The 27,754-nt window shown below is 38.2% G+C and overlaps 1 protein-coding gene across 1 annotated transcript; it reads right to left on the bottom strand.

The window, feature by feature from the left end:
* Window positions 1-901: 901 nt before the first annotated feature.
* Window positions 902-27,754, bottom strand: LOC113430528 (cytochrome P450 2C20-like). The gene is made up of 9 exons (XM_087955668.1): window positions 27,467-27,754; window positions 21,027-21,189; window positions 19,115-19,264; window positions 6,448-6,608; window positions 5,595-5,771; window positions 4,670-4,811; window positions 2,445-2,632; window positions 2,048-2,189; window positions 902-1,921 (listed from the first exon to the last, which is right to left on the bottom strand). The coding sequence occupies exons 1-9, from the start codon at window positions 27,638-27,640 to the stop codon at window positions 1,731-1,733; spliced, it is 1,488 nt and encodes a 495-aa protein (XP_087811794.1). The 5' UTR covers window positions 27,641-27,754; the 3' UTR covers window positions 902-1,730.

Raw genomic sequence — 27,754 nt, 5'->3', positions numbered from 1 at the left:
TATACATGTACACAGTATGCATGTGAATTACTAACAAAATGCATATATGGTGTAAAATGTATATTTGTCCAGGAAGAACATGGCAAAAGATTCTCTGTCAGGGAATACTCATCTTTTTTATCTATTTTTAAAACATAAATTGGGATTTCTGTAAAATTGTTTTTAATTTATATTTTCTTACATTGATCTAGCCTCCCAGCCACACCCACCTCTGCAAAGGAATGCTGGGAACTGGGACCCAAATGCTAGATAAGGAACAAGAGCAACAAAGCTAGGCAGATCTGGGGTCAGATATTTGTTTTCCAATAGAAATCTAAAGACCAGGAAATATCAGTTTGATACCCCACTGATGCTGGTATGGCTAAATTAGGGGCATTGGTGTTTTTTCGTTTTGAGCAGATATGCTGATCATCTTTGCTCTATCCTGAGTCACTGTTGGCATGGTTCTTGAGCTATGTGCCCACCATAATCTGCCCCCTCATGATCTGAGTTACATACACACACACATACGCACATACGCATGCCTGCACACACATATGCACACACACAAAAACACACATTGTTCTGCTCATTGTCATCTGGAACAATCTCAAATGTTTAATTGCTGGCCAGCTCCTCAGATCAACAGAACATTTCATCTTCTTCACCTTCTGTATCAGAGAATGTAGAAAGGATCACAACAGACCAGTTACTATCTACACCAAAGCAGATGTGTGATGGTATGGTAGGTAAACTGAGGGTTCTGAGAGAAGAAGTGGAGACCCTCAAACATTCAATATATGGGCTTCAGGCAGTTGGTCTCTAATTTGAGGACAACCTGCTTTAATTCAAATAATTTCAAACTCTAAAAAGCTAGCAGAAAAGAATAAAGGGAGATCAAAGAATCAAATTGAATTTGAAATATTTTTAAAGGGTATTTGTTATATTTGGTCACCAAAAAGATTTTGACCATAATCAAATTCCATAATCACAACAAGGACATCCTTGAGGGCATTCTGCATAATATATCTGTGTAAGATTCATGTAACTGGGTTGTTGATTAATTCCATTTTGTAGGCAGAATCTCCTTGGATCAATTTTATTACTAGTGGACCAAAAAAAGAACAAGAGCCCTTTGAGGAATCCAGTAAATGTGAAACAAAATTTTCTGAGGAATGGCTTCCATTTTGAAATTCTAAGATGTATTTTTTGCATTTTGTAAACCTGGAACCATTGATTTTCTGGAATTATATGTTCTAATTCTTTATTATCCACAACAATAAAGTTATCTATCAGAGATTAGATATAGCAAATATTATAGTTCAATCATATACAATAGTCTGTCAGTTTTTAAAGCAACCGTTAGATATCATCAGATTTAAACATGACTTGATCTTGCATTTAGCCAAAGTGTACTAATACAAGATCTTCCTTGTTTCCTTCAAATAAAGATTAGTCCACAACATCAATTTGTGATACGTCTAATTGTATGGTTAAATCTCCAGTACAGATTATATATTGAAAGCTTTCTGAATATAGCTTAGAAAAAAAAGCTATTAAGTGTTTCAGAAGTATTGTTAATTGTGCCAAAATATGTAATGAGATAAGAGATCAAAGTAGCTATCTTTGCTATAAAAATTAATATATATCTATTCCACATCATTGTTAAGATTGCCTTTAAATGTAATAGTCATCCCACATGCTTTATTTCAGTAACTATTAATGTAGGCACTTTCTCCTAATTATTGACCTCAAGTGTCCACTGAACGTTTAGCAGCTCGTATAAGGGGGTATTGATTATTTCTGAAGTCCGTATACAGAGACCTTAAATCCGTATCTTTGGTGTCCCCAACCAGAGAGAAAGTGAAATTCTGGAGCAGAGCACTGAAGAACAGGAAGAGCTCCATCCTAGCCAGGGCCTCCCCTGGACAGGCTCTCTTCCCTGCGATAGAAATGAAGAAACAGAGGTTATTTAGGAAGTACTTGCTGGAATTGTCTCTGATAAAAGACTAACGTGGATCAGGTAAGCATACGAATTAGTAATACAATCTGTACCAGAGACCTGTACCTGCTGAGAATGGCATGAAAGCATCCTTTTTCCTGAACTGGCCATTTTCATCCAAAAAATGATTGGGATTGAACTTTTCTGGAGTCTCCCAATGAAGAGGGTCAAAATGTACAGAGGCGAAGACTGGCACAATAGGCATGGACTAGAAGGAGAAAAAGAAACAGATGTCATTAGATCATATTATTTCATATGGAGAAGAAAGTGCCTTTGCTTTCCACTTGCCTAAAATAAAGACAGGCAGTGAACCATGAAGAATGAGGAGAAAGGAATAGATATTTCTTTCAATACATATTTCTCTAAATTGCTCTTTTATTCAAACTACCTTGCATATCAAGGATCTAAGTTGTTCTTTCCTTCTTTCTCTAGAGAACCTTCATAAATAATAGTATCATCATACCTTGGGAATGGTGTAACCATGGAACTTTGTCTCACAAGTTGTTGCCCGTGGAAAGGTCTCAAGAGACCCTTTCTGATATCGCTGAACTTCATGAACAACAGCATTTGTGAAAGGCATCTTCAATCGGTCTTCCATGCTTGGAATGCGATTTGTACCCACCACCTCATCAATTTCCTGTTGCACCTTAGCTGTGAGAAGAACAGATCAAGATGAGATTGACAGACTTTGTCATGCTGAGCACCTGCAGTTGTTTGAATAGAAATATGTGTTCCAAAGCACATTCAGGGAAGACCAGAGGTGGTATTCAGCAGATTCTGACCAGTTCTGCAGAACCAGTAGCTGAAATTTTGAGTAGTTCAGAGAATCGACAAAAACCACCTCTGACACCCCTCATCTATTCTCCTCTTCCCGAGTCCCAGCTGATCGGCTGGGTCTTGTTTTGTGGCCCTGCACAGGAGAACAGAGCTGGAAAACTGGTTAGTGGGGTGGGGAGGAATGGATTTTGCAGTAACCTTCCCCTGCCACATCCACCAAGCTATACCCATCTAGCCACACCACCCAAACCACGTCCACCACAGAACTGGTAGTAAAAAAAAATTGAATCCCACCACTGGAGAAGACAGTTCTAGTCAGGACAATGGCTCCTCCTCAAAGTCATTTCTCAGGAGAGATCATTTCAACTTTTCTTGTGCTAGATGAGATTCATATTAAGTGTATCTCTCTGCCTTACTAGATATCTTGAGAGACAGTAAGCATAAAGCATTTCTGTGTGGGCTTTCTGAAGATGAGAGTCTCCACCCAAAAATAGGATAAACAGAAGTCAGGAGAAAAGATAGAGCTCTTAAATTAATTTCCTAAACTGTTATTATATGTATATATTACTATTTATGCCAGCAGCAAACAAGCATTAATTCCTCCAAAAAGTATGAGGCCCATTTCCAAAAAGCTAGTAGTTCAATCTATAACTATTCAAGCAATGTTGGGAGGTCTCATAGATAAATTACATTCTGTGACAATCTTTATTATTTTTCATCTATGTCATAATTATATATTCCTGTGGAAAACTACTTTATTATTGTCTGAAGCAGTGTGGTTCAAAATGTTGGAGATGATACCTTGAGTTGGGGAATGTTCTTTTATATAATCACAAAAATGATCCTCAAAAAAAGCTATACTCTGCTATTTTCAGTCATTCATACTAGGATTCCTTAAAGCAAGTTTTAAATTAATGTAATTGGTTGATTGGCCTATGGCTGTATGGGGAAAAAAATTGTTGTTACAACATTCAATAACTGTCCCAAAGGTGCTTTTTTCAAAAAGCAACTGGGCTTTCTGGTTTTTCATTGAAGACATTTTGCTTCTCATGCAAGAAGCTTTTGCAGCTCTAACTGGATGGTGGGGAATGGAAGGATTTATATTCCTAGCAGAGAGCTGGTCATTTGCATCAGAGGTGGTATTCAGCAGGTTCTGACCAGTTTACAGTATCCTTCCCCTGCCACGCCCACCAAGCCACATCCACAGAACCGGTAGTGTAACAAATTGAGTCCCACCATTGATTTGCATCCTTTTAGAGAGTCTTTGAGGCCACTGGAGGTTTATCTGTGTCCTCAGGTAGTTCCTATCGTCTGCAATTTTTTCTCAATTCTAGATGAATGGATTTCCAGAAAAATCCAAGCGCCTCAAGGACTCTCTAAAAGGATACAAATGACCAGCTGTCTGCAAGGAAAATAAATCCTTCCATTCCCCACCATCCAGTCTGAGCTGAAGAAGCTTCTTGGATGAGAAGCAAAATGTCTTTAAGGAAAAAACAGGAAAGTCCAGTTGCCTCCTGAAAAAGCATCTTTGGGACAACCATGACCTGGATGACTGAGAATCTCCATAGACATTCAATCCCTTCTAACTCTTCCTGATCTAATCAATATCAATTGACTAGAATTGTCTTCACAAAATCTCAAGATTCGATGAGAAATTCATCTGTTCCAAGGGCATGTTAGGTAGATTGGGAAATTCTATAAGAAGATAGTGGAAAAACACTTCCCAAATGTTCTTAGAAAAAAATGCAGAAATCCACCTGCAATGAGTTTACTTTATTCAACACTATCTTTACTTTCTTTTTTCTTTAAAAAAAACATGTTCTCTTTAAACACCAACTTTATTTTCTTAGCATTAATAGTGGCAGCCCTAGAAGTATCAACACCTTTTTATATTTACGGGTATTTTTATACCTTGAATGTGTGGCAATTTAGTCATTGCTAGAAGGCTGCAGAGCAAAGCTTGGCTTGTGGTTGTTGTCCCAGCCATAAAGAGTCCAAACACTACAACCACAAGATCTTCATGAGTGTAGATACCTTCAGATGAGTTCTGCTCCTAAAAATAAAATGGAGAGACAAACAGAAGAATAAAAATTCTACTTGGAATTGAAATAAAGTAATTCATGAAACTATTCAGAGTGCCTTTTCAATTAAAGGAAATGTAATTCAACCAAAGTGACTTTAGAATATATAAAAAATGTTTTCAATTCTAAGATATTTTTGGGATCATAATTTCATGCAGAGGAAGAAACAGCTTACCTGTCTGGTCTACCCATCAAATATTTACCACAAGAATTGATACTCCAGTTTTGACTAACATTGTTGGAGCTGGCCTAAGCAACTCCTAAGCCGTGTATGCTTGGAAAAGAAAATTAAATCTGTTCCATAGAAATTTACTTGTTACAACTGACAGACTAATCCTAATAGAAATTGCTTCTACAAGATGATTCTAGAAAACTCTACTTAATTATCTTTATATCAGATATTGTGATTGTAGATCCCTAAAGAAATACTTTCTAAAATTTAAGTCAGCATGAGAAGAAAATGTTTATGCACATTCATTTTTTGAAGGAGAATTCTACTGTCTTTAAATTAACAGAGTTCATTTCTATTGTTTGACCAAATTTTCAGAATTGGATGGATTACGGTAGCAACAATTGTGCCTGGAACAGTAATCTATGCCAACAAATGCCAATGAATAGATTGTCCAACAGGAAACAAAAATATGGTGGGGAGAATAAATATTTCCATACTTCTTCATAGAAGATGAATTAGTTCCATCTTAGACGCATAATGGAGATATTTAAAAAACTTATGCAGATATGATATCTATACCTACCTTCTCCAGTCTAAGAAGGAAGCAATCGATATAGTCACGCGGGTTCTGGGGATCCAACGTCTTTTTGTGCAAATCCACATTCTCACGGATATAATCACAGAGATTTTCAACATCAGCAAAAATGCTTTTGTGTGGCCCAGGAAAGAATTCCACTATTTTTGGAAATGTATTGTATACCTGTTAGAGAGTTCACATTAAATACTATAGCTTATTAGACCATCATGGTAGAGGATTAATGCCCCAAATGTTCAGATAGTAGCTTTTATTCCGATATTGCTAGTTGTCAGTTCTCAGATGGACCCAAAGCCAAGAAGACAAGAATCACAAGGATTTCAGTATGCTATCTTTAATTCTATTCTCAGGTAAATACAGTGCCTTGGAAACTACAATAGGAATTTATGTAAAGTTAATTAAAGAGGAGTGTCTTTAAAAGGCTTTTCCTCACCTAGGCTGAGTTCCTGGAGGAGATACTTTGTCATGGGATTCTCTCACTGCTTCACTAGCCTCACCCATCTCTTCCAAAAAGGGATAAGGGTGAAAATGGTCAAAGACAGAAATTGGCTGTGTGCACAAAGATAGGGCAGCTGTCTAACAATTCCATGATAAGAAGAGATGCATCTGTCCAGAATCTGATGTGGCCCAAAGGGGTTATGAGAGAAGGAAATGGTGGTTCCCTAAGAAGACATTTTGCTAAGAACCAATTTATGCTTGGATGTCTAGATTTGGCTTCTCCTGCTTAGTAGCTCATCAAATCTAATCTCTACATTTCTGACTTGGACATTTATACTCACAAACACACCTGCTAGTTAAAATGGGGTTCAAGACAAGAAGAGGATCAGGTGGATTAACATACCAGTCCTAAGAAACTAGCAGAATATCTTATTTGATATTCAATAATCTTCTGGTGTTCTATGAAGGTTTTATCTTTATAATCAAATCGATTGCCAAAGATGACTGCACAGATCACATTAGAAACAGCACTTGCAAAAATTCTCCTTGGGTCAAAAGGCTGCCCTGCAAAAAACAAACAAACAAAAAAACCAGATATTTATAAGTGGGATCAGTGAATGTGGATCTTTCCTTCCTCAAATCTCACCTCAAAACTGCAATAAAAAGTGATTCAGGTCAGATAAATTTGAAGTATTATTCTTTCCCTCTTTCCTAAGAATGGAATATAAACACAATATTAAAATCCTATTACCACCTTAATCTAGATACAACATAGTGTTTCCATGTTCCACTTTGAAATTGACTAAATATATGTTCAAAGATTGACTTTATTACTCGTTCTTCAATTACTACATCTTCCTCTTCACCATCTGGAGGACAACGTTCAATACAGAAAATGTTACCACAGGAAAAAGAACAGGAAAAGGTGACCCTACAGATGATTATGCAAGGAATTCAAAACATACAAGCAAGAACAGAGAATATTGAAAAGAGGACAGAGAACATTGAACAAAGAACAGGAAAAACTGATGAAAAGGTGGAGAACATTCAACAAATGGTGATGAAGTATGATGAGAGACTACAAAAAATTGAAGAAGAAGATAAACAAAGCGATAAGAAGATTGGAGAGATGGATGGCAGATTAACTGTGGTTGAACAAGATAAAACTGAGATGCTGGAATGGAAGATTGACAGATCGGAATTTTATCTTAGATTCCAAAACATAGAGGAAGAAAAGGGACAAAACTTGGCAGAGATAGTGATAGAAATTTTGGCTGAGGCATTGGAAATAACCAAAGAGAAGATGATGGATGGAATAGATGAGGTTTTCTGAGTTTTCACAAGATATGCAATGAGAAATAGTTTGCCAAGAGAAGTTCACATTAGATTCACAAAGAAAGCTATTAAAACGCAAATACTACAGGTGGCAAGAGAGAAAACATTGAAATACAAAGATAAGGAGATTGTAGCTCTGAAACAAGTACCCAGAAGAGTGAGAGAGATGAGAGGAGAAGAGAGTATCGATTCTTGACTAAAATACTACTCAAAAAAGAGGTGAATTATAGGTGGCTGATACCAGAATGCTTAATGTTTACATGGCAGGAACAAAGGCACAGAATTGATTCAATTGAGAAAGCAGAATTATTTTATACAGAATACTTCAGAGGGAAAGAGGAGGAGATGGAAAAAGAAATGTCACTAATCGAATCTAAGATGACTGTCAAGCAGCAATTGAAAAAGAAGAAGGTGCTGTTGGTGGAAAGGTGGAAGTCAGAGAACAACGAGAACCAAGATCTACAAGGGCTGCAAAACCTACTTATAAAGTATACCCATGGAAGAGAAAAAACTGATTACAATTAATATAAATGGACTTAACTCAGCTGTTAAAAGAAGGAAAACTTTATATAAATTACAGAAATTAAAATTTGATATAATCTGCCTACAAGAAGTACACATTAAAAAGCAACATGAACAAATATTGATACAGCCAAAGCTAGGGAAAATATTTGCAGCTTTGACACAATGCAAGAAAAGAGGAGTGGTTTTATATATTAAAGATACTATCCCAGCAAAATTGATTTATACAGATGATGACAGAAGACTCTTAATGGTGGAAATAATGGACAATAATATGAAAACACTCCTGATAGCCATCTATGCTCCAAATGATAATCAAGAAGAATTTTATAGAAAATTACATATGAAAATAATTGAACTGGATTATCTTAACATTTGTATGATGGGAGATTTTCATGGAATACTAGACAACAAAGTGGACTATACAACACAAAAAACAACAAAGCAAAGTAGAAAGACTCTCCCTAAATCCTTTTTTAAAATGATAGATGAAATAAATTTAAAAGAGGCATGGAGAGAAAAAAATGCTAAGACCAAACAATACACTTTTTATTCAAACAGACATTCATCATGGTCTAGAATAGACATGATATGGATGTCAACAGAATTGATCGCTAATCTACAAGAAATTGACATAGAAACAAGCACTTGGGCAGACCATAACCCAATGACAATTAAATGGAAAGGACAAAGAAGAAGATCCAGATGGACTTTAAATAATACTATATTAAAAGAAAAAGACTTTATACAGAAAATGGAGAAAGAATTGGCTTTTTTCTTCAAAGAAAATAAAAAAGAAGATACAACAATGCAGAATTTATGGGATACAATGAAGGCTTATGCTAAAGGCTTGATAATAGACTATACAAGGAAAAGAAATACCGTGTTTCTCACATAATAAGGCCAGGCCTTATTTTTTTTTGAGCCCCGAAAAAACGGCTAGGCCGTCTTTTGGGGTGATTTAATTCCCCCCTTGCATCCTCGCCACCAGCCGCTCCTAACGGGCGATCATGGCCAAGCACAGAGAGCTCCCTACTCCCACCTTTGCTGCAGACACCTTTGGCACCCGCCGCTGTTGCTTTCCCTTCTGCCCATTACGCCGCCACGTTTGGAGCTGCCACTTCCGTGTTTGGAGTGCCGTCACCATTTGGAGCTCCAAACGCGGAAGTGGCAGCTCCAAACATGACGGCGGGCGATCTTTTTATTTTGGTCTGCGCAAAGTTCAGAGCGAGCAAGAGAGGGAGACTGCAATGCCTCCATCCGAGATGGCAACCTCACTAGTGGATCACAACGTGGCTGGAAGCCCGAATCGGCGGGATACGATGGCGATCTATTTGGAGCGAGAGGAAAGGGAGAGAAGAGTTGCGAGGCGTAATTTGCAGGAGGAAGTGGGTGTATCCCATGGCAGGGAGCCCAAGGAAGAACGCTGGTAGGCAACGGAGAGCGTCCGTAGCTCCGGAAGCAGCCTAGAGACGCGCCCGGGAAGAGGCGCAGATGCTGCCTTGTAGTCCCCAAGCCAACTGCGTGCGCCGCCTTTAGTTATGTGCGCTCCACGCTTTGGGCATCTCGTGTGATCGCGACCCTGTCCTTTCCACCTGGCGCCCTTGCTGCTTTCTGGCTCTTTAGCAAGGCATCGCAGTCTCCCTCTCATGCTCGCTCTGAACTTCGCGCGGACCAAAATAAAAAGATCACCCACCGTCATGTTTGGAGCTTCCGCATTTGGAGCTTCCGCCGTCGTTTGGAGCTCCAAACAGCGGCAGTGCTCCAAACACGAAGCCGGTTGCTAAAGAGCCAGAAAGCAGCAAGGGCGCCAGGTGGAAAGGACAGGGTCGTGATCACACGGAGATGCCCAAAGCGCGGGGCGCACGCAGTTGGCTTGGGGACTACAAGGCAGCATCTGCGCCTCTTCCCGGGTGCGTCTCTAGGCTGCTTTGACTCTCGTTGCCTACAGCCTTCTTCCTTGGGCTCCGGTGGATACACCCCTTCCTCCGCAAATCGCCCCAACCTTCTCTCCTCCTCTCGCTCAAAAAGATCGCCATCGTATCCCGCCGATTCGGGCTTCCAGCCACGTTGTGATCCACTAGTGAGGTTGCCATCTCGGATGGAGGCATCGCAGTCTCCCTCTCTTGCTCGCGCTCTGAACTTCGCATGGACCAAAATAAAAAGATCGCCCGCTGTCATGTTTGGAGCTGCCACTTCCGCGTTTGGAGCTCCAAATGGCGACGGCATTCCAAACACGGAAGCGGCAACTCCAAACGTGGCGGCGTAATGGGCAGAAGGGAAAGCAACAGCGGCGGGTGCCAAAGGTGTCTGCAGCAAAGGTGGGAGTAGGGAGCTCTCTGTGCTTGGCCATGATCGCCCGTTAAAAGCGGCCGGTGGCGAGGAATTCCGGCCCGCCGGGCGCTCCTAACGGCAAGTCTCCCCGCCCTTCCCCCTTATTTTGCATATTTTAAAATAGGCCTAAATTTGGGGGGAGGGGCTTAGTTTGATTTTATGCCCAAAAAACATGCTGGGCCTTCCTATTGGTGGAGGCCGTATTGTTGGAGAAACACGGTATTATGAAAAGACAAGCCTCTAAGACATTAAAGGATGAGTATAAAAGATTTGAAAAAGAGTTACAGAAATTGCCACAGAAAAAGGACATTAAGTTAAAAATGGATACAATTAAACATAAAAAGGGATTAATAGAAAAAGAGGAATTAGCACAGAAAATCAGAGGTGCAAAACAGAATTATTTTGAAGATGCAAATAAACCAGGTAGATGGTTAGCATATAAATTGAGAAAGGAGAGAATCAAGAAAAATATTGCAATTAATAGATGATCAAGGCCAAGCTTGTTATTGAAGTAAAGAGAAGAAAAACATTATAAGAGACTACTATGGGAAATTGTATGAACAAGAGAATATAGACGATGAAAGAGTTAAACAATATCTGCAGAATGCTAATCTACCCCAGATACCTAAAGAGACTGAAATAATGTTAGAAAGTAACATAACAATGATGGAGTTAACCGAAGCACTTAAGAAGCAAAACAATGGAAAGGCACCAGGTCCAGATGGACTTCCAGCGGAATTCTATAAGACACTACAAGAATTGTTGAATCTTCCATTGCTAGAAATTATGAATGAAGTTATGTCAAAGAAGAGGATACCCAAATCGTGGTACACTTGTTCCAAAGGAGGATGCTGACCCACAACAAATTAAGAAATATAGACCTATTTCCCTGTTAGACTAAGACTATAAAATCTTTGCTTCAATATTGGCAGAAAGACTTAAAAGATATTTGAACAACTTTATTCATCCTGATCAAAATGGGTTTCTGCCAAAGAGACAAATTAAAGACAATATGAGAACAATTTTAGATACTTTTGAATATTATGAGGCACATCCCGAAAAACAAATGGCTTTGATATTTTTAGATACACAGAAGGCCTTTGTTTCAAACTGTTATGTTCTTGGGGATACATTTGACAGCAAGGCATAGCACACTTAAAGAGAATAACTATATTAAATAACAGATTGCAACAGACTTGGCGAAATGGGAAAATTTTCAGTTATCATTAATAGGGAGACTATCAACAATTAAGATGAATATATTACCTACAATTTAATATCTGTTTCAAACAATTCCAATTAGGTTAAGGAAAGACTACTTTGAAGATTTAAATAAAATAGTGCTGAAGTATATATGGCAGGGAAAGAAAGTGATAATAAAATTAAAACTGTTGCAAGAAGCTAGAATAAGAGGAGGATACTATCAAGCTACAAATTTGATGTGGGTTAAGGAATGGATAACACTAAGAAATACTAGATTGTTGACATTAGAAAGACATGATTTGTTGCTGGGTTGGCACGCTTTCTTATGGTACAAGGGAACTAAAGCACAGGGGTATTTTAGAAGACATTATATACGGGAGGCATTGTTGTTAAATTGAAGACTAAAAGGCAATGTTATTTGAAAATTCCAGTCTGGCTATTGACTATTGAAGCATTTTCTCATCCTATAATATATAAAAAGGAACAAACAGTTAGATATGGTGAAATATTGAATGAAAAAGGTGAACTTAAATCTATGCAAAAACTAGAAGAACAAGGTATAAAGATGAATTGATTTTCATATGTGCAAATACGCTCTAGATATGATCAAGATTCCAAAACAGAAGGTTTTTATGATAAACTGACTGACTTAGATAAGATTTTGACAGGTATTGATGATGGTGATTAAAAAACTGTATGGATATTTATTAGAAATTAAGTGAGAAGAAGAACAAGTTAAAAAAACAATGATTACTTGGGAGAAAATTTTTGGATGTGGGATTGACTTAGAGAAATGGCAAAAATTGTGGTCTCAAAATTATAAAATGACAATGTCAACAGCATATAAAGAAAACGTGTATAAGATGTTTTACAGGTGGCATTTTCCCCCAACAAGAATAGCAAGATTGTTCAAGAATAAATCTGAAAAATGCTGGAAATGTCATCAGACACCTGGTTCATATTATCATATGTGGTGGACGTGCGCGGATGCTAAAAGATATTGGACTAAAATCCACACATGGTTGGAAAAAATGACAAAAAAACACATAGACTTGAAACCAGAGATATTTTTATTGGGAATTTTACCTGAAATATACAGTAGGGAATTGAAATATTTGATTATAAATGTATTAATAGTGGCTAGGATTGTATTTGCCAAAAATTGGAAAAATGAGAAAATACCAACGCAGGAGGAAGTTATCAAGAAAATAATGAAATGTGCTGAAATGAGTAAATTGATGTTTGAAGTTAGAGAACAAGAAGATAAACAATTTTATAAGATTTGGGATTTGTTTTATCAATGTTTAGAAAATAAAATATGGTAATGAAATATTTAGAACTTTAGAATAAAACTATATAAAATATATAAAAATGTATTATATTATAATTATGGGATGGGTTTAGGTTGATAATATGAATTACTATAAGATAAATCAATTTAAAAATATGGAATGTCTCACATAATATGAATGAATAATAGTATAGTCAAATGATAGAGTAACAATGATAATAATGTACTTAGGAATATTTGATTGATAATATGAGAATATATACAAGTAATTGTAAGTTAGGACTATGGAGTGGATGAACAAAACAATTTGTAACCAACCGACACACTGTATGTACGTAAGTGGAAGATGGCTTGATGTTTTTATGTTGTGTTTGTGTATGTTTGTCTAAAAAATAAAAAAATGTTTTTTTTTAAAAAAGATTGACTTTATTACCACTAAAATTTCTTTACAAACTCAGTGCTGTCTTCTTCAGTCAAGAATTGTGCCTTCCTCTCATGGTTGTTTTTCCCCACCTTCTCCCTTCCCTTCTTCATCTCCTTGAAGGTAATGCCTCCTTTTTTAACTGAGCTCTCATGACTCATCCTTCCTCCCTCCTTCTTAACTCTTTCTTTTCCTGTTTTCTTTCTCTATTTCTTTAAATAACATCCCTTACTAGTCATTCCATTATTTGTCCCTTCCCATTCCAGAGATTTGTCCACTAAACTCACTAAAGTAATCCTTTTTATGGCTGCTTAATTCAGCCCCAAAGTGCCTTTCACAGTTTTCCACCCTCATGCAAACTCCCCAAAAAAGTAAATCATCACCATGGCTTCATTTTTCCATTTAAATTACCCATCTTGCCCTTTGTTGGCTCCTCATTTTGCCTGGTGTTTAATATAGCATTATGTTTACGTGAGTTTTAAAGAAACTTTTTGCTTCTTTTTCCAGTTTTAACCAAGCACTCTGTTATCTCCATCCTTCTCTCCTGCTAACATTTTTTTTTAAAGAAGAAATAATCCAATACACTTTTTTTCCTATATCTTTTTGTATCTCTTTCCAGAAGAGACATGGCCACAAGGATGGCTTTCAAAGCTACTTCAACTTCCTGAATAAATTCTATATGCAATCCTTTAATTCAAATCCATGTTGTCTTACAGATTTAGTTAAAAGTAAAGGACAGATTGGATTGGTTAACCCAAACTTCTGGACTGTATTTTTACTACTACTCAACTTGAAGAGCTTTAAGAAACTATTGCAAAACAATCTTATTCAGAGACATATTGATTGTAGTCAAAGTGTTTAATTCAGCAAGTTTTACTCTATTTCAAAAACCCTTTGAACATCGTGTTACAACCTTTTGTTTACAGAGTAATAGCAATCTGCTATTACAAAGAGCAATAAATTCCTCTCATTCAGTCAACTACAGCTGCTAGTAAAACAATTAACCCTTTCCTTGCAGACTCTTAATACTACCTCATTACTTTAATCAAACACTGATTAATTCATTACCTCAAAACTTACAACTTTTCTACCTCATCACCTATATCAACGATTAGATAATCAATTTCTATAAAATATTTTACTAATGGTTTAATTGATTTATTGTTTTAATTGATTAGTGTGATTAGCGTGTTTAGTGCAAATAGTGTGATTACTGACTAGTTTAAAAGATCAAGATTCATGTAATTTAATTGAATAGTAAAACCAATGATTTAGTGAATTTAAATGAACAGTGTGATTAATGATTAGTGTAATTAATTGATTAGTGATTAGAGTAATTAATTGATTAGGCTGATTGTTGCTCAGGAATATTATCTGACTAGAGAAATTACTGCAATTGATTGATTGGTGTGATATTGGCTATATAGATTACCCAAAATTGTTCCTTTAATTAATTCAATCAACGTACTATCTTAACAAACCTACCATGCCAAAAAGAAAATCCAATGCCAAACCACAACCTAAAGAGAAGATAATCCCCACCAATGAACCACAAGACTCCTGCACATGCCTTAAATGCTACAAAAATCTAAAGGATAATGAAAACTCCATCAAATGTTCTCTGTGTAAAAAATACGCTCATCATGACTGCTTGGGATTAACCAAGCAATTTATTCAATACCTGGAATCATCCAATGAGTTTCCATATCTCTGCAAACCATGCAAACCCAAACTGGATCTGTTGGAAAGAGTTGATACCATTGAAACCATTGAAACATCCCTTAACACCATAGTAGCATCCCTGGACGCCGTAAAAGAAAGAATATCCAACCTTGAAAAAAAAGACACAACGCAAAAACCTGAACATCCAATAGCTACTAACCACATCTCTACCCAACAACCACAACCCAATCCAAAACCCAATCCACAAATAAACACAACCCAGACAAATATTGATATCCCAATCCTCATCAGAGAAGCCGTTGAGCGTGAACGGAAATGTCCAAATGCCATCTTATTTGGTCTAGAGGACATCAATGACAATGATGACATCACAACTGTCCGAAACATCATCAGTGATTATCAAGCATCAACCATCTCCGCTGATGAAATACTTGACATTTCCCGCATTGGCCGAGAGCTCAAAAACAGAGACGGCTCTGTGGCCCCACGCTTGTGCAGGGTCATTTGCAAAAATGAATCAAGCAAACGTAAATTCATTTACACTATAAATTCACTCGCCAAAACCAACAACAACCATAAGAACCTCCATTGTCGCCCTGACCTAACCATACAGCAACGTGCCCGCTCCCGTATACTCCGCACCGAACTCAAAAAACGTCTAGACAATGGAGAGAAGGACCTATACATTGACTACCATGCTGACTGTATCAAAAGTAAGCCACACAAACCGCAACTCAGCTTTAACCCTCAACCACAAACCTACCTCAACCGATCCACCATCACCCAAGACTAGGCATGCACGCCCCTAACTACCTCAATTCCAACTACTGCTGGCCTTAAATGCAAACTACTCAATGCAAGAAGCCTCGTGAATAAAATACCTGAATTTTTCCTCCTACTAAATATGGCTAAATTCGACATTATATTTGTCTGTGAAACATGGCTCAATGCATCTCTCCCTGACTCCATTACTACAGTAAGAGACTATCATGTTTACCGATCAGATCGTGAAATTCGTAGAGGAGGTGGTGTTGCTATCTTCTATAAAAAGTCCTTACATCTAAAAAATATCCAAGTTACCCAGGAGCTTGCTCTTCCTGAGACCATCATCTGTGAACTATCCTTAAATATCACAATTCGATTCTTACTATGTTACAGAGCACCTGATTATGACATCGAACATATAAACAAGCTAAATACATTACTAACATGGGCTGCATCCTGCCCATACCCTTTTATCTTTCTTGGCGATTTCAATCTACCTCATATTGACTGGACCCTAAATGATTGTACAACTGAAATCATACACACAACCTTCTACAATGCTATTACAAATCTGGGACTGGAACAACTAGTAACCAACAACACTAGACTAAACAACTGCCTCGATCTCATCTTCTGCAATAGTTTGAATTTAATTTACGGAATACAAACTAAAGAACCCTTTTCCAGCAGTGACCACAATATGATTGACTTTTGTCTCAACATACGTCCACACAAAAATCACCACAATGATGTAATCCCCAATTGTAACTTCAAAAAAGGCAACTATGATCTTATCGACAACGATCTCTCATCCCTTGATTGGCAATCTCTATTCACTGAATGCAATACTGTTGAAGACCATTACAACATATTTTTACTTGAAGTCAAAAGAGTCATCAAACTATATGTACCAACAACAACTCCCAAAACAAAACAAAAAAGCAGATTACCCATAACAATAAGGAAACTTCAATCCAAAAAGAGATCACTCTGGCGGAAAAACAAATCTGGTCACGTTGCCAATTTCAAAAGCCGATACAAAAATTTATGCCACCAGATAAAGACCGAATGCATCAATTATCACATTAAACAAGAGGAAAACCTTCTAAGCACCAATTCCACCCATGCTTTTTACAATTTTGTAAACAACAAACTAAAAGACTCAAGGTCTATCCCACCCTTGATAGGACCTGATGGTAAAGACTGCAACGACGACACCATTAAAGCCAACATCTTTAACACATTCTTCGGCTCAGTATTTGTAAACAGCAATGGATCATGCCCAGTATTTCCTAGCCGTACCACAGATAACAACAATGATATAATACATATCAATTTTACAGAAGACAATGTTGAAAAAGCACTACGCAATCTAAAACCATCTCTATCTATTGGACCGGATGGAATATGTGCCTACTTCTTAAAAAAGCTATCCACTGCCATAGCCAAACCTCTAAGCATAATCTTTGAAAAATATTTCAGGACCAGCTCCTTGCCTAACCTATGGTCACAAGCCACAGTCATCCCCATCTTCAAAAAGGGAGACCCAAGCCTAGTTGAAAATTACAGGCCAATCCCCTTATGCTGCGTCACCTGTAAAGTCATGGAATCAATTATTAACCAATCCATCATCCTCCACTTAGAGACAAACAACCTACTCTCCTATAAACAATTTGGTTTCAGAAAAAAACTATCCTGTAATCTGCAACTCTTACACTGCAAAAACATATGGACGACACAACTCAACCAGGGCAAAGCAATAGACGCAATCTACATAGACTTCTGTAAAGCCTTTGATTCAGTGGTACACGACAAACTACTCCTAAAAATAAAATCCTATGGTATCTCTGGACAACTGAATAACTGGATAGAAGCATTCCTGGCAAACAGACAACAAATGGTCAAAATTGGGAGCGTCCTATCAAATTCTGTACCTGTCAATAGTGGTGTCCCCCAAGGCAGTGTTCTAGGACCAACTCTCTTCATACTCTACATAAATGACCTCTGTGATCATATTAAGAGCAATTGCGTTCTTTTCGCTGATGATGTAAAGCTGTTCAATACCACAGACAATACTGCTACCCTATAAAAAGATCTTGACTATGTATCAGAATGGTCAAACAAATGGCAACTTCAAATCTCAACAAATAAATGCTCTGTCTTACATATTGGCAAAAAAAATCAGAAAATAAAATACAAGCTGAATAGTCAAGATCTTGTTGATGACCCAAGCTCTGTAAAGGACCTTGGAATACTCACCTTTAATGATCTAAGTGCTAGAGCCCACTGCAAATACATAGCCAAAAAGGCATTAAGAGTTGTTAACCTAATCCTACGTAGCTTTTTCTCTGGTAATATCACACTACTAACCAGAGCATACAAAACATTTGCTAGACCAATACTCGAATACAGTTCATCAGTCTGGAACCCGCATTACGTATCTGATATTAGCACAATTCAGAAAGTCCAGAAATATTTCACAAGAAGAGTTCTCCACTCCTCTACTCGTTGTAGAATACCTTATGCCACCAGACTTGAAATTCTAGAACTAGAAAACCTTGAATTACGCCGTCTTCGGTCTGATTTAAGCATGGTATATAAAATCATACATTGCAATGTCCTACCTGTCAATGAATACTTCAGCTTCAACCATAACAACACAAGAGCACACAATAGATACAAACTCAAAGTTAACCGCACCAAACTTGATTGCAGGAAATACGACTTCAGCAATAGAGTGGTCAATGTCTGGAATACTCTACCCGACTCTGTAGTTTCTTCCCCAAACCCCAAAAACTTTAACCTTAGACTGTCTACTATTGACCTCACCCCTTTCCTAAGAGGTCTGTTGGTGCATAAGCGCACCAACGTGCCTACCGTCCCTGTCCTATTGTTTCTCTTATTCTTCTTTTATTTTTCTTATATGTACCCATTTCATGTATTCACAACTATGTATACACTTATACTTATTATCTTGTAAACAATTGGCAAATCAAATAAATTAAAAAAAAATCTGTCCTTCATGGAGCCTATTCTTATGTGTGTGTTCCTTACCTCCCTTAGTTTACCTGTCTCATTTATCCATAAAGTTTTTTGCTGGTTTCTGAATTAGCTTGATATGTCTTATTGCATCCAGGCTAACATTTCACTAGTTTGGGGCAAAGTTGTAATTTTATAAAGCCATAATTGCCCCATTAAACAATTTCCTAGGATTTCTGATCTCTCAGTGCTGTAGCCACAGTAAGATTTCAGTCCTTCTCCACAAGCTTGTAATTTTATCAAGCCAAAAGCTGACACTGGATAAAAGAGAGAGAGAAATAGCTCTAGTACTTTTCCTTTTGCTTCTGAACAATACTGTGAAAATAAAAGGGAGGGAGGACATTCACTGCCTATCTAAGTTTTTCTTTATTACATGCATTTAAGTGCTATGGATTTGAGTTTAGGTTTACAATCTAGTTTTCCTGCAACTTAGTTTAATGCAACAAATCCTTTCCAGATTCTTTTTTTTTTTTTAACCTTTTGTGGTAGCTATTTCTTCCATCAGACAAAGAGCTTCCTCCTGCACCCTCTCAGACATTCTTTTCTTCCCCATCCCAAAATCTCGCAAGGTGGACAGTGTGAACCGTCGCAGCTCAATCCATTTCTTCTCATCAGTAGTGGTCAGACCTGAAACCAAAGACATGGGATACAGATCACACTGTGATATCAGTTCTCAAATTTTGCAGAAGAGGAAAAAACTATACATTACCATTTTTCCCCAGCCCACATTTAAAGAAAACAAGCCTTCATGCTTGAATTGCTAATTAGATGAAGTGCACAGTTTTCATCTATTCATTCTTGAGTGCTCTCATGTTAAGAGAAGAATGAATGAGGTTGTGGAAATCATGTCACAAGTTACTATAAGTGTGATATGAATAGGGACAGGTCATGGAAAGATTTCTAGACCAGTCATGGAAAGATTTCTATACTAAGATGCAATTTTCAGTAAGCAGAGAAAAATGGGAGTTGCTTCAGTTCAGATATTTTTGAATAGTAAAGCTTTTGTACACAAAAAAGAAGTCACTTCCAATTGCTCTCTTACTTGGTTGTTTGATTATGTACCATCAAGTCACTGTCAATTATAAACAACCACATAGATTTTGTCCATTACATCTTCTCTCCCACCTAGTTCTTGAGGACTTTGATATAGTTGTCATCATTGTAACTAATTCCATCATCTATCCTTCCTACAACATTTCCCACAATTACAACTCTCTCTAGAGAGCTAGGCCTTTGTACAATCTTTCTGAAATATGATCATTTAACTCTAGTCATCTGTGTTTTGAGTGAAAATTCTGGACTGATTTGTTCAATGGTTTGTTTTCTTGGGTATCCATGATATTCTCAAGAGTTTTCTCTGGAATCTTCTCCAACATCAAATCTTAAAGACATCAATCTTAAAGACATCAATATAATTTGTCTGGAACCCACATTGCATATAGGACATTAATACAATTGAGAGAGTCCAGAGATATTTCATGAGAAGAGTCTTCCAATCCTCTCCTCACAACAGAATACCTTATGCCACCAGACTTGAAATGTTAGGCTTAGACAACTTAGAATGCCACTGCCTTCAGTCCCACCTAAGCATGGTACATAAAATTATCTATTGCAATGTCCGACCCGTCAATGACTACTTCAGCTTCATGAGCACACAATAGATACAAACTCAGGGTAAACCACACCAAACTCGATTGCAGGAAAGACAACTTCAGCAATAGAGTGGTTAATGCCTGGAATACACTACCTGACTCTGTGGTTTCTTCTCCAAGCCCCAAAAATTTTAACCTTAGACTGTCTACTGTTGACCTCACCCATTTTCTAAGAAGTCTGTAAGGGGCACGCCTAAGCGCATCAACGTGCCTACTGTCCCTGTCCTAATGTTCCCTTTTATTTGTATCCATTCATGTATTAATAATCATCTTTATACTTATGTCTGTTATCTAATACATGCTCAACAAATAAATAAATAAAACATAAAAATAAATTTTCTCTATCTTGCTTCTTCAAAATCCAAATGATTTTTGAAGGTACATGAAATTGATATTCAACATTAATCCAGATAGCATAAGCCAAAAAGCATCTTCATCGGTAAACCATTTTGTATGGATTCCAAAGGACCAATTTAAAGGTCAAATTATTGTTATTGTTTGTTGTTGTTGTTTTGCATGTAAGCAACAATCTGAGCAGACTTAAGAAGTGACCATTGGAAAGGAAATGGTGAAAAAACATTTTCTTCCTTTTTCAAGAAGCATGACCAAATGTATATCTCTACAAGACATTTCAAGTGAAACTTTCACAACTATCAATATTATTAATGGCATTCAGATAATTTGTACAGAAAATTAAAGAAAAACAATAACTAATTAAAAAATGAAAGAGGATCAACCTTTATTTTGGAACATTCGATTATGTGTAGGCATTTGAATTCGCCCACCAAATTCTTCTGAATGATCTACCAAAGCTTCTTTTACCACCTTGTACCCACAAAGAGCAACCACTGGTCGTGATCCATTCCAGACAGTAAAGAGAGGTCCATATTTCACCGCAAGCTAAGGGTAGAATTAGATGAAAATCCAGTTAATTAGGTAATAAAGCATTTTTGATGAAATTATTATAAAGTATTTTTGAAATACTTCTTAAATTTGCCAAAACTTCAATAACTTTTAATTCCTACCAATTACGCCAATATGCTTATGATTTAGTACATGGCATAAAACTTCTAGTTGATGAGTGACCGATTATGGTATGTTGGCCTTCATGGGTATCTGTGGACTATAGAACCTAGCTTGCAGAGAATAGTTTGAGCTGCTCCAAATAAAACTGTACTTTGGTTATTCTTCTGATATACTAGCACAAAAGGATCAAAATGCAGACGTTCTATTTTTACCATTAACAAAAAAAAGTTATGTGTTGCAAAGGTAAAACTAAGCCTGAAAACTATTGATGAGAGCTTCTTAAAGCTGGTCAAGTGATTATTTGTTGTGTCAAGGACAGGCCTTGGGACTTCTGGTGAAGATGACCAACTGACAACACACCCAGGGAAGGATCATTGCAGCTTCCCGAGAAGGGTTTTTCTCTAGAGTGTCACTTTTTCAACTTACCAACAGAAGGAACCTTTAGTTTATATGACTCTCCTGGGTTAGGGAGAGTTCTAGAATCATTGATCCTCCATACAGCAGCGGTCTGCAAGTTAGTTTCAGGAGTTGTGCTTCAGAGCATGGTAAGTCGGCAACTGGGGGCAGGGCAGGGCTGCAATCACTTTATTTGAAAAGCAGCAATTTTTGGAATGTATTTTTTCAAATGGATAGTAAGTTGTGCCTTTCATTTCTTAATCAATTTTAAGGATTATTAATCTTTATTAAGCTAGAAGAGACTTTCTTTAGCCACATCCTGTTATTCCTTTTTGAAGATCTGTGCCATTTTGGGGATTTTTTTATTGTTAAACAACAAGTAAGAAAGATACTGAAGGGAAGCTAAAATAAGGAAGTGTGAAGTATCTTTTTTTTAAACTTTGATGGTGAAATATGAGTAGAAAGCTGTGGTTCTAGGTTTCTATTTGTAAATGATTTGTAGCTTGTCTTTTTTTTCTGTGGGTAGTTAAAACTGTCTATTTTTTATGAATCCTGATTGGCCAACAATTTTTAAGTGACATAAAAAAAAACCCCATACTCTTTGACTAAAGAAGTTAAGAAGATGGAGAAATAAATCATTGGAGATGTATTTGAAAAATTCTTAATAAAACAGACCAGCTATGTTCCAAGGATGTTAAAATAAAACTATTTAAACTACTTCAGAGATGCAATTGTGTGTAGAAATCTACTAAACTACACAAGCAATTTCACAAGTAGCTGACAATGTAAAGGAGCCAATTGCAATTTTGGAATATTAACCTGATACCAATCTTTATTATGATGGTTCCCAACACAACTGAAAGAAGAGTTTCAAGAAAATCTGCAATTTTCAATAGGACAAGTTTGGGACTTTTTCTTTATTGATACTAACACAGTTGAGAAATCCTTGAGAAGAAGAAAAGTTTATAATTACTTCATTGACATTTCAGAGAAGAAGAAAAATTTTATTCTATCAAGATAAGCTGGAAGGAGTGATTTAAACTTAATGAGTCTATTTGAATCAGGATGGATTTTTATCCATTTTATATTTGTAATGGAAAGAAAGCTTTAATATAAAGTGGGTTTGAAAATGCATTTTTTTTCTTTATATATAGTGCTTAACTTATTCCTAAAGATTGTAAAATATTACTGAAAGTGTATTGGAAAGTACCGTGTTTCTCACATAATAAGGCCGGGCCTTATTTTTTTTTGAGCCCTGAAAAAACGGCTAGGCCGTCTTTTCGGGGGGTGATTTAATTCCCCCTTGCATCCTCGCCACCAGCCGCTCCTAACGGGCGATCATGGCCAAGCACAGAGAGCTCCCTACTCCCACCTTTGCTGCAGACACCTTTGGCACCCGCCGCTGTTGCTTTCCCTTCTGCCCATTACGCCGCCACGTTTGGAGCTGCCGCTTCCGTGTTTGGAGTGCCGTCGCCATTTGGAGCTCCAAGCGCGGAAGTGGCAGCTCCAAACATGACGGCGGGCAATCTTTTATTTTGGTCTGTGCAAATTTCAGAGCGAGCAAGAGAGGGAGACTGCGATGCCTCCATCCGAGATGGCAACCTCACTAGTGGATCACAACGTGGCTGGAAGCCCGAATCGGCGGGATACGATGGCGATCTTTTTGGAGCGAGAGGAAAAGGAGAGAAGAGTTGCGAGGCGTAATTTGCAGGAGGAAGTGGGTGTATCCCACGGCAGGGAGCCCAAGGAAGAAGGCTGGTAGGCAACGGAGAGCGTCCCGTAGCTCTGGAAGCAGCCTAGAGACGCGCCTGGGAAGAGGCGCAGATGCTGCCTTGTAGTCCCCAAGCCAACTGCGTGCGTCGCTTTTAGTTATGTGCGCTCCGCGCTTTGGGCATCTCGTGTGATCGCGACCCTGTCCTTTCCACCTGGCGCCCTTGCTGCTTTCTGGCTCTTTAGCAAGGCATCGCAGTCTCCCTCTCATGCTCGCTCTGAACTTCGCGCGGACCAAAATAAAAAGATCACCCACCGTCATGTTTGGAGCTTCCGCATTTGGAGCTTCCGCCGCCGCTTGGAGCTCCAAACAGCGGCAGTGCTCCAAACACGAAGCCGGTTGCTAAAGAGCCAGAAAGCAGCAAGGGCGCCAGGTGGAAAGGACAGGGTCGCGATCACACGGAGATGCCCAAAGCACGGAGCGCACATAACTAAAGGCGGCGCACGCAGTTGGCTTGGGGACTACAAGGCAGCATCTGCGCCTCTTCCCGGGCGCATCTCTAGGCTGCTTCCGAGCTACGGGACGCCTCCGTTGCCTACCAGCACTTCTTCCTTGGGCTCCCTGCAGTGGGATACACCCACTTCCTCCTGCAAATTACACCTCGCAACTCTTCTCTCCCTTTCCTCTCGCTCCAAAAAGATCGCCATCGTATCCCGCCGATTCGGGCTTCCAGCCACGTTGTGATCCACTAGTGAGGTTGCCATCTCGGATGGAGGCATTGCAGTCTCCCTCTCTTGCTCGCTCTGAACTTCGCATGGACCAAAATAAAAAGATCGCCAGCTGTCATGTTTGGAGCTGCCACTTCCGCGTTTGGAGCTCCAAATGGCGACGGCATTCCAAACACGGAAGCGGCAACTCCAAACGTGGCGGTGTAATGGGCAGAAGGGAAAGCAACAGCGGCGGGTGCCAAAGGTGTCTGCAGCAAAGGTGGGAGTAGGGAGCTCTCTGTGTTTGGCCATGATCGCCCGTTAAAAGCGGCCGGTGGCGAGGAATTCCGGCCCGCCGGGCGCTCCTAACGGAAGTCTCCCGCCCTTCCCCCTTATTTTGCATATTTTAAAATAGGCCTAAATTTGGGGGGAGGGGCTTAATTTGATTTTATGCCCAAAAAACATGCTGGACCTTCCTATTGGTGGAGGCCGTATTGTTGGAGAAACACAGTATCTATGCTAAGAGGCAGTTAAATAAAAAGATGTATTAACTGAAAGAAAAGTTTAGAGTCTTTTAAATGAATGTATACAAAAAGAAAAAAAATATTCTACAAGGATAACTTGGAAGGACTGATTTAAATTTATTGAGTTAATTGAAGTTAGTTCGTTTTGTATTGGTTTGATCTATGTTATTGAAAGAAAGCTCTAATGCAGCTTGTGCTTTGTGTTTATAAAATGAGTTTGAAAAAAATTTCTTTTATACATAATTTTTGAGAAATATTTAAAGCTTGTGAAATATTACTGAAAGCAAATTTTAAAGTGTGTATGTTAAGAGGAAATTTTTAAAAAGATGTATTAGAACTTACTGATTTTACAGACATTTTTTTAAAAAGTTTAATGTTTTAAAATGGATGGAAAAAAGTGCTTTTTTCCTTTTAAGGTTAAAGAATTTGAAAGGATACAATGAATTTTGTTAATGTAAATGCTGATTGTTTGCAAAAATTATTAAATGCAAACAGAAATATTACTAAACAGAATAACAGAGTTGGAAGGGACCTTGGAGTTCTTCTAGTTCAACCCCCTGGTCAGATAGGAAACCTTATACTCATGACCCGCAGGACAGATGTCAAACTCACGGCCCGCAGGACAGATGTGTCACACACTGGCCACCCCCACCCCCAGTTTAGCAAAGGAGAAAAAAGTTGCAATGCATCACATGACAACAATGTGTAGTCGTAAGTTTGACACCCCTGTCCTACACCACTTTAGACAAATGATTGTCCAATCTCTTCTTAAAAACTTCCAGTGTTGGAGCATTCAGAACTTCTGGAGACAAGTTATTCCACTGATTAATTGTTCTATCTATCAGGAAGTTTATCCTTATTTCTTGGTTGCTTCTCTCCTTGATTAGATCCCATCCATTCTTTCTTGTTCTGCATTCAGGTGCATTGGAGAACAACTTGACTCCCTCTTGTTTGTGACAGCCCCTGAGGTATTGGAACTGTCATGCCCGAATCCGAGGAGGAAGCTGAACAGCTGACAGGGAGTGGGAATATGGCTCCGTTGGCTGTGGAGGAAACTGGTAAAGAGCAAAGTCTGGCTGGGCAGACAGTAAAGAGGTAGAACAAGAGAGAGGTAATTCAGAGGAAGACCCAGGCCCACCCCCTCTTCATCCTAGGGTATGCAGGGAGGAATGGAGAAGAGAGCAATGTGGGTTGCATGGCTTACAGGGGAGGAAAGGGCCCTGATTCCCTTCATTAGCCACAGCTGGGAACACAGTTTATTTTTAAAAAAGCAAGATGCATGGGGCAGGCTGTTGGGAGCAAATGTGACTTTATCTTGTGTATCTTGTGTTGTCATGGCTTATCTGTGTTCCTGAAGTCTTCCCAACTGTGTGAGTTTTGCCGTGCTTTCAAGTCTGAAATTCTTGCTCCTGCCCTGCCAAGCTAATTATTTCAGTTTGGCTTGGTTGGACTTTAAGTTACAGTTTGCATTTACCCTGTTTGGACTTAATTTTCTGCAGTCAAAGGTTGTTCCTGGGAGAATTTTTCTCCAGCCAGAAAGTAACCTGGACACTGGGGGCAAAATTGGAGATAATACAGGGACCCTTATTGATTATCTGACTATGTTACCTTTGTGCCACGGCTCGGGTCATCACAGGAACACTGCTATCATGTCACCCCAGTCCTTCTTTTCATTAAATTAGATATACCCAATCCCAGCAACCGTTCTTTATATGTCTTAGTCTCCAGTTCTTAGAATACAGTACTGCAGGCTACTTCTCCAGAGTGCAGGCTTCCTGCAATTTGGCAGATCGAATCTCACCAGGCTCAAAGTTGACTCAGCCTTCCATCCTTCTGAGGTTGTAAAATGAGGACCCAGATTGTTGTGGGCAGTATGCCAACTCTATAAACCACTAGAGAGGGCAGTAAAATACTATGAAACAGTATATAATTCTTGGTGCTCTTGCTATAAATAAAGAAATCCATAAGGACAGGCCATGACAAAATGGACCCAGAAGAAAAGGAAAGAAGTGAAAAAGGTAAGAATGAATGTAAAATTATTGCAAAAAGAAAATTTGATGTATTTCATGAAAAATAATAAGATATATATAGAGATCAATTTCCCAACAGACAGAATGGAAAGTGGACATAAGGAAAGAATATATAGGAGTGCTTCAAACAATGTGCAAGGAATCATATTACAGAGGGCTAGTGAAATAGAATATACTAATGGGCTGTTTGATTTTTTTAACAATTAAAGGTTACAGGTGAAAAAACTGTGCACGGAAGAGAATAATTGATCCATTTGAAGGATGGAGGCAGGAACAAAATGAAGATAAACCATCTCTGGTAACCTAAATGGGCTTCAGGGAACTGGATTTCTATAATACTATAGGAAAGAGTTTGTGTTTCTGTATGTCTTTGTTGGCATTTAATGATCATCTGGATTTTTGCAGCCCAGATGAAGTTTATTAGGACAGAGGTTGTATCTGCATTTCAAGAACCTGGAATCAAACAGGGGAGCTAGAGGAAGAGGAGGTTTCAGTGAATTTGATGCTAAATCAAATGAAGCAAATTTGAGGTTCATAGATTTATTTTTCTAAAGTTTTCTTGTTACTTCATATTTTAATGAACTTTGAAACTTCCATTGCGGGTTTATCAGATTGTTACAAGGTGACTTTATACTATCATTCCCATTAAAGATACACATGAGCCCCCAAATAAAATTAGTTGTTTATAGAATAAATCAAACTAATTCAATTAAAGAAGGTATAGGTATCTTTCAAAGTAATCATCAGAAACTTTGACAAAGTACAATACTTAACTAGCCTTACCTTTTGATAATGTAAATACAAAGGTAGTACATCTCGCTGCAAGAGGTTCCCCAGAATAGGCCATGGAGTAGGTCCAGGGGGCAGCTGCCCTTTTTTCTGGTACATTTGGAAAGATGAGAAAAGGATGAAAAGTACACAGAGAAGAAGCAGAACTCCTGTCCACGTTAGCTCCATCCTCCTCTGAGTTGTTTTCCTCTTCAAAATTCCCAGAAACTGTTTAAATGAGACAAGATTGCAAGAAGAAGGCTAACTGGAGCCCCGGTCTCATTTAAATAACATACTTTCTCT

Source organism: Notechis scutatus, chromosome 2 (genome assembly GCF_049901735.1).
Source record: "Notechis scutatus isolate UNSWTSFEM ecotype Mainland chromosome 2, rNotScu1.2, whole genome shotgun sequence".
NCBI lineage: Eukaryota > Metazoa > Chordata > Lepidosauria > Squamata > Elapidae > Notechis > Notechis scutatus.
This window is presented reverse-complemented; position numbering and strand designations above follow the sequence as displayed.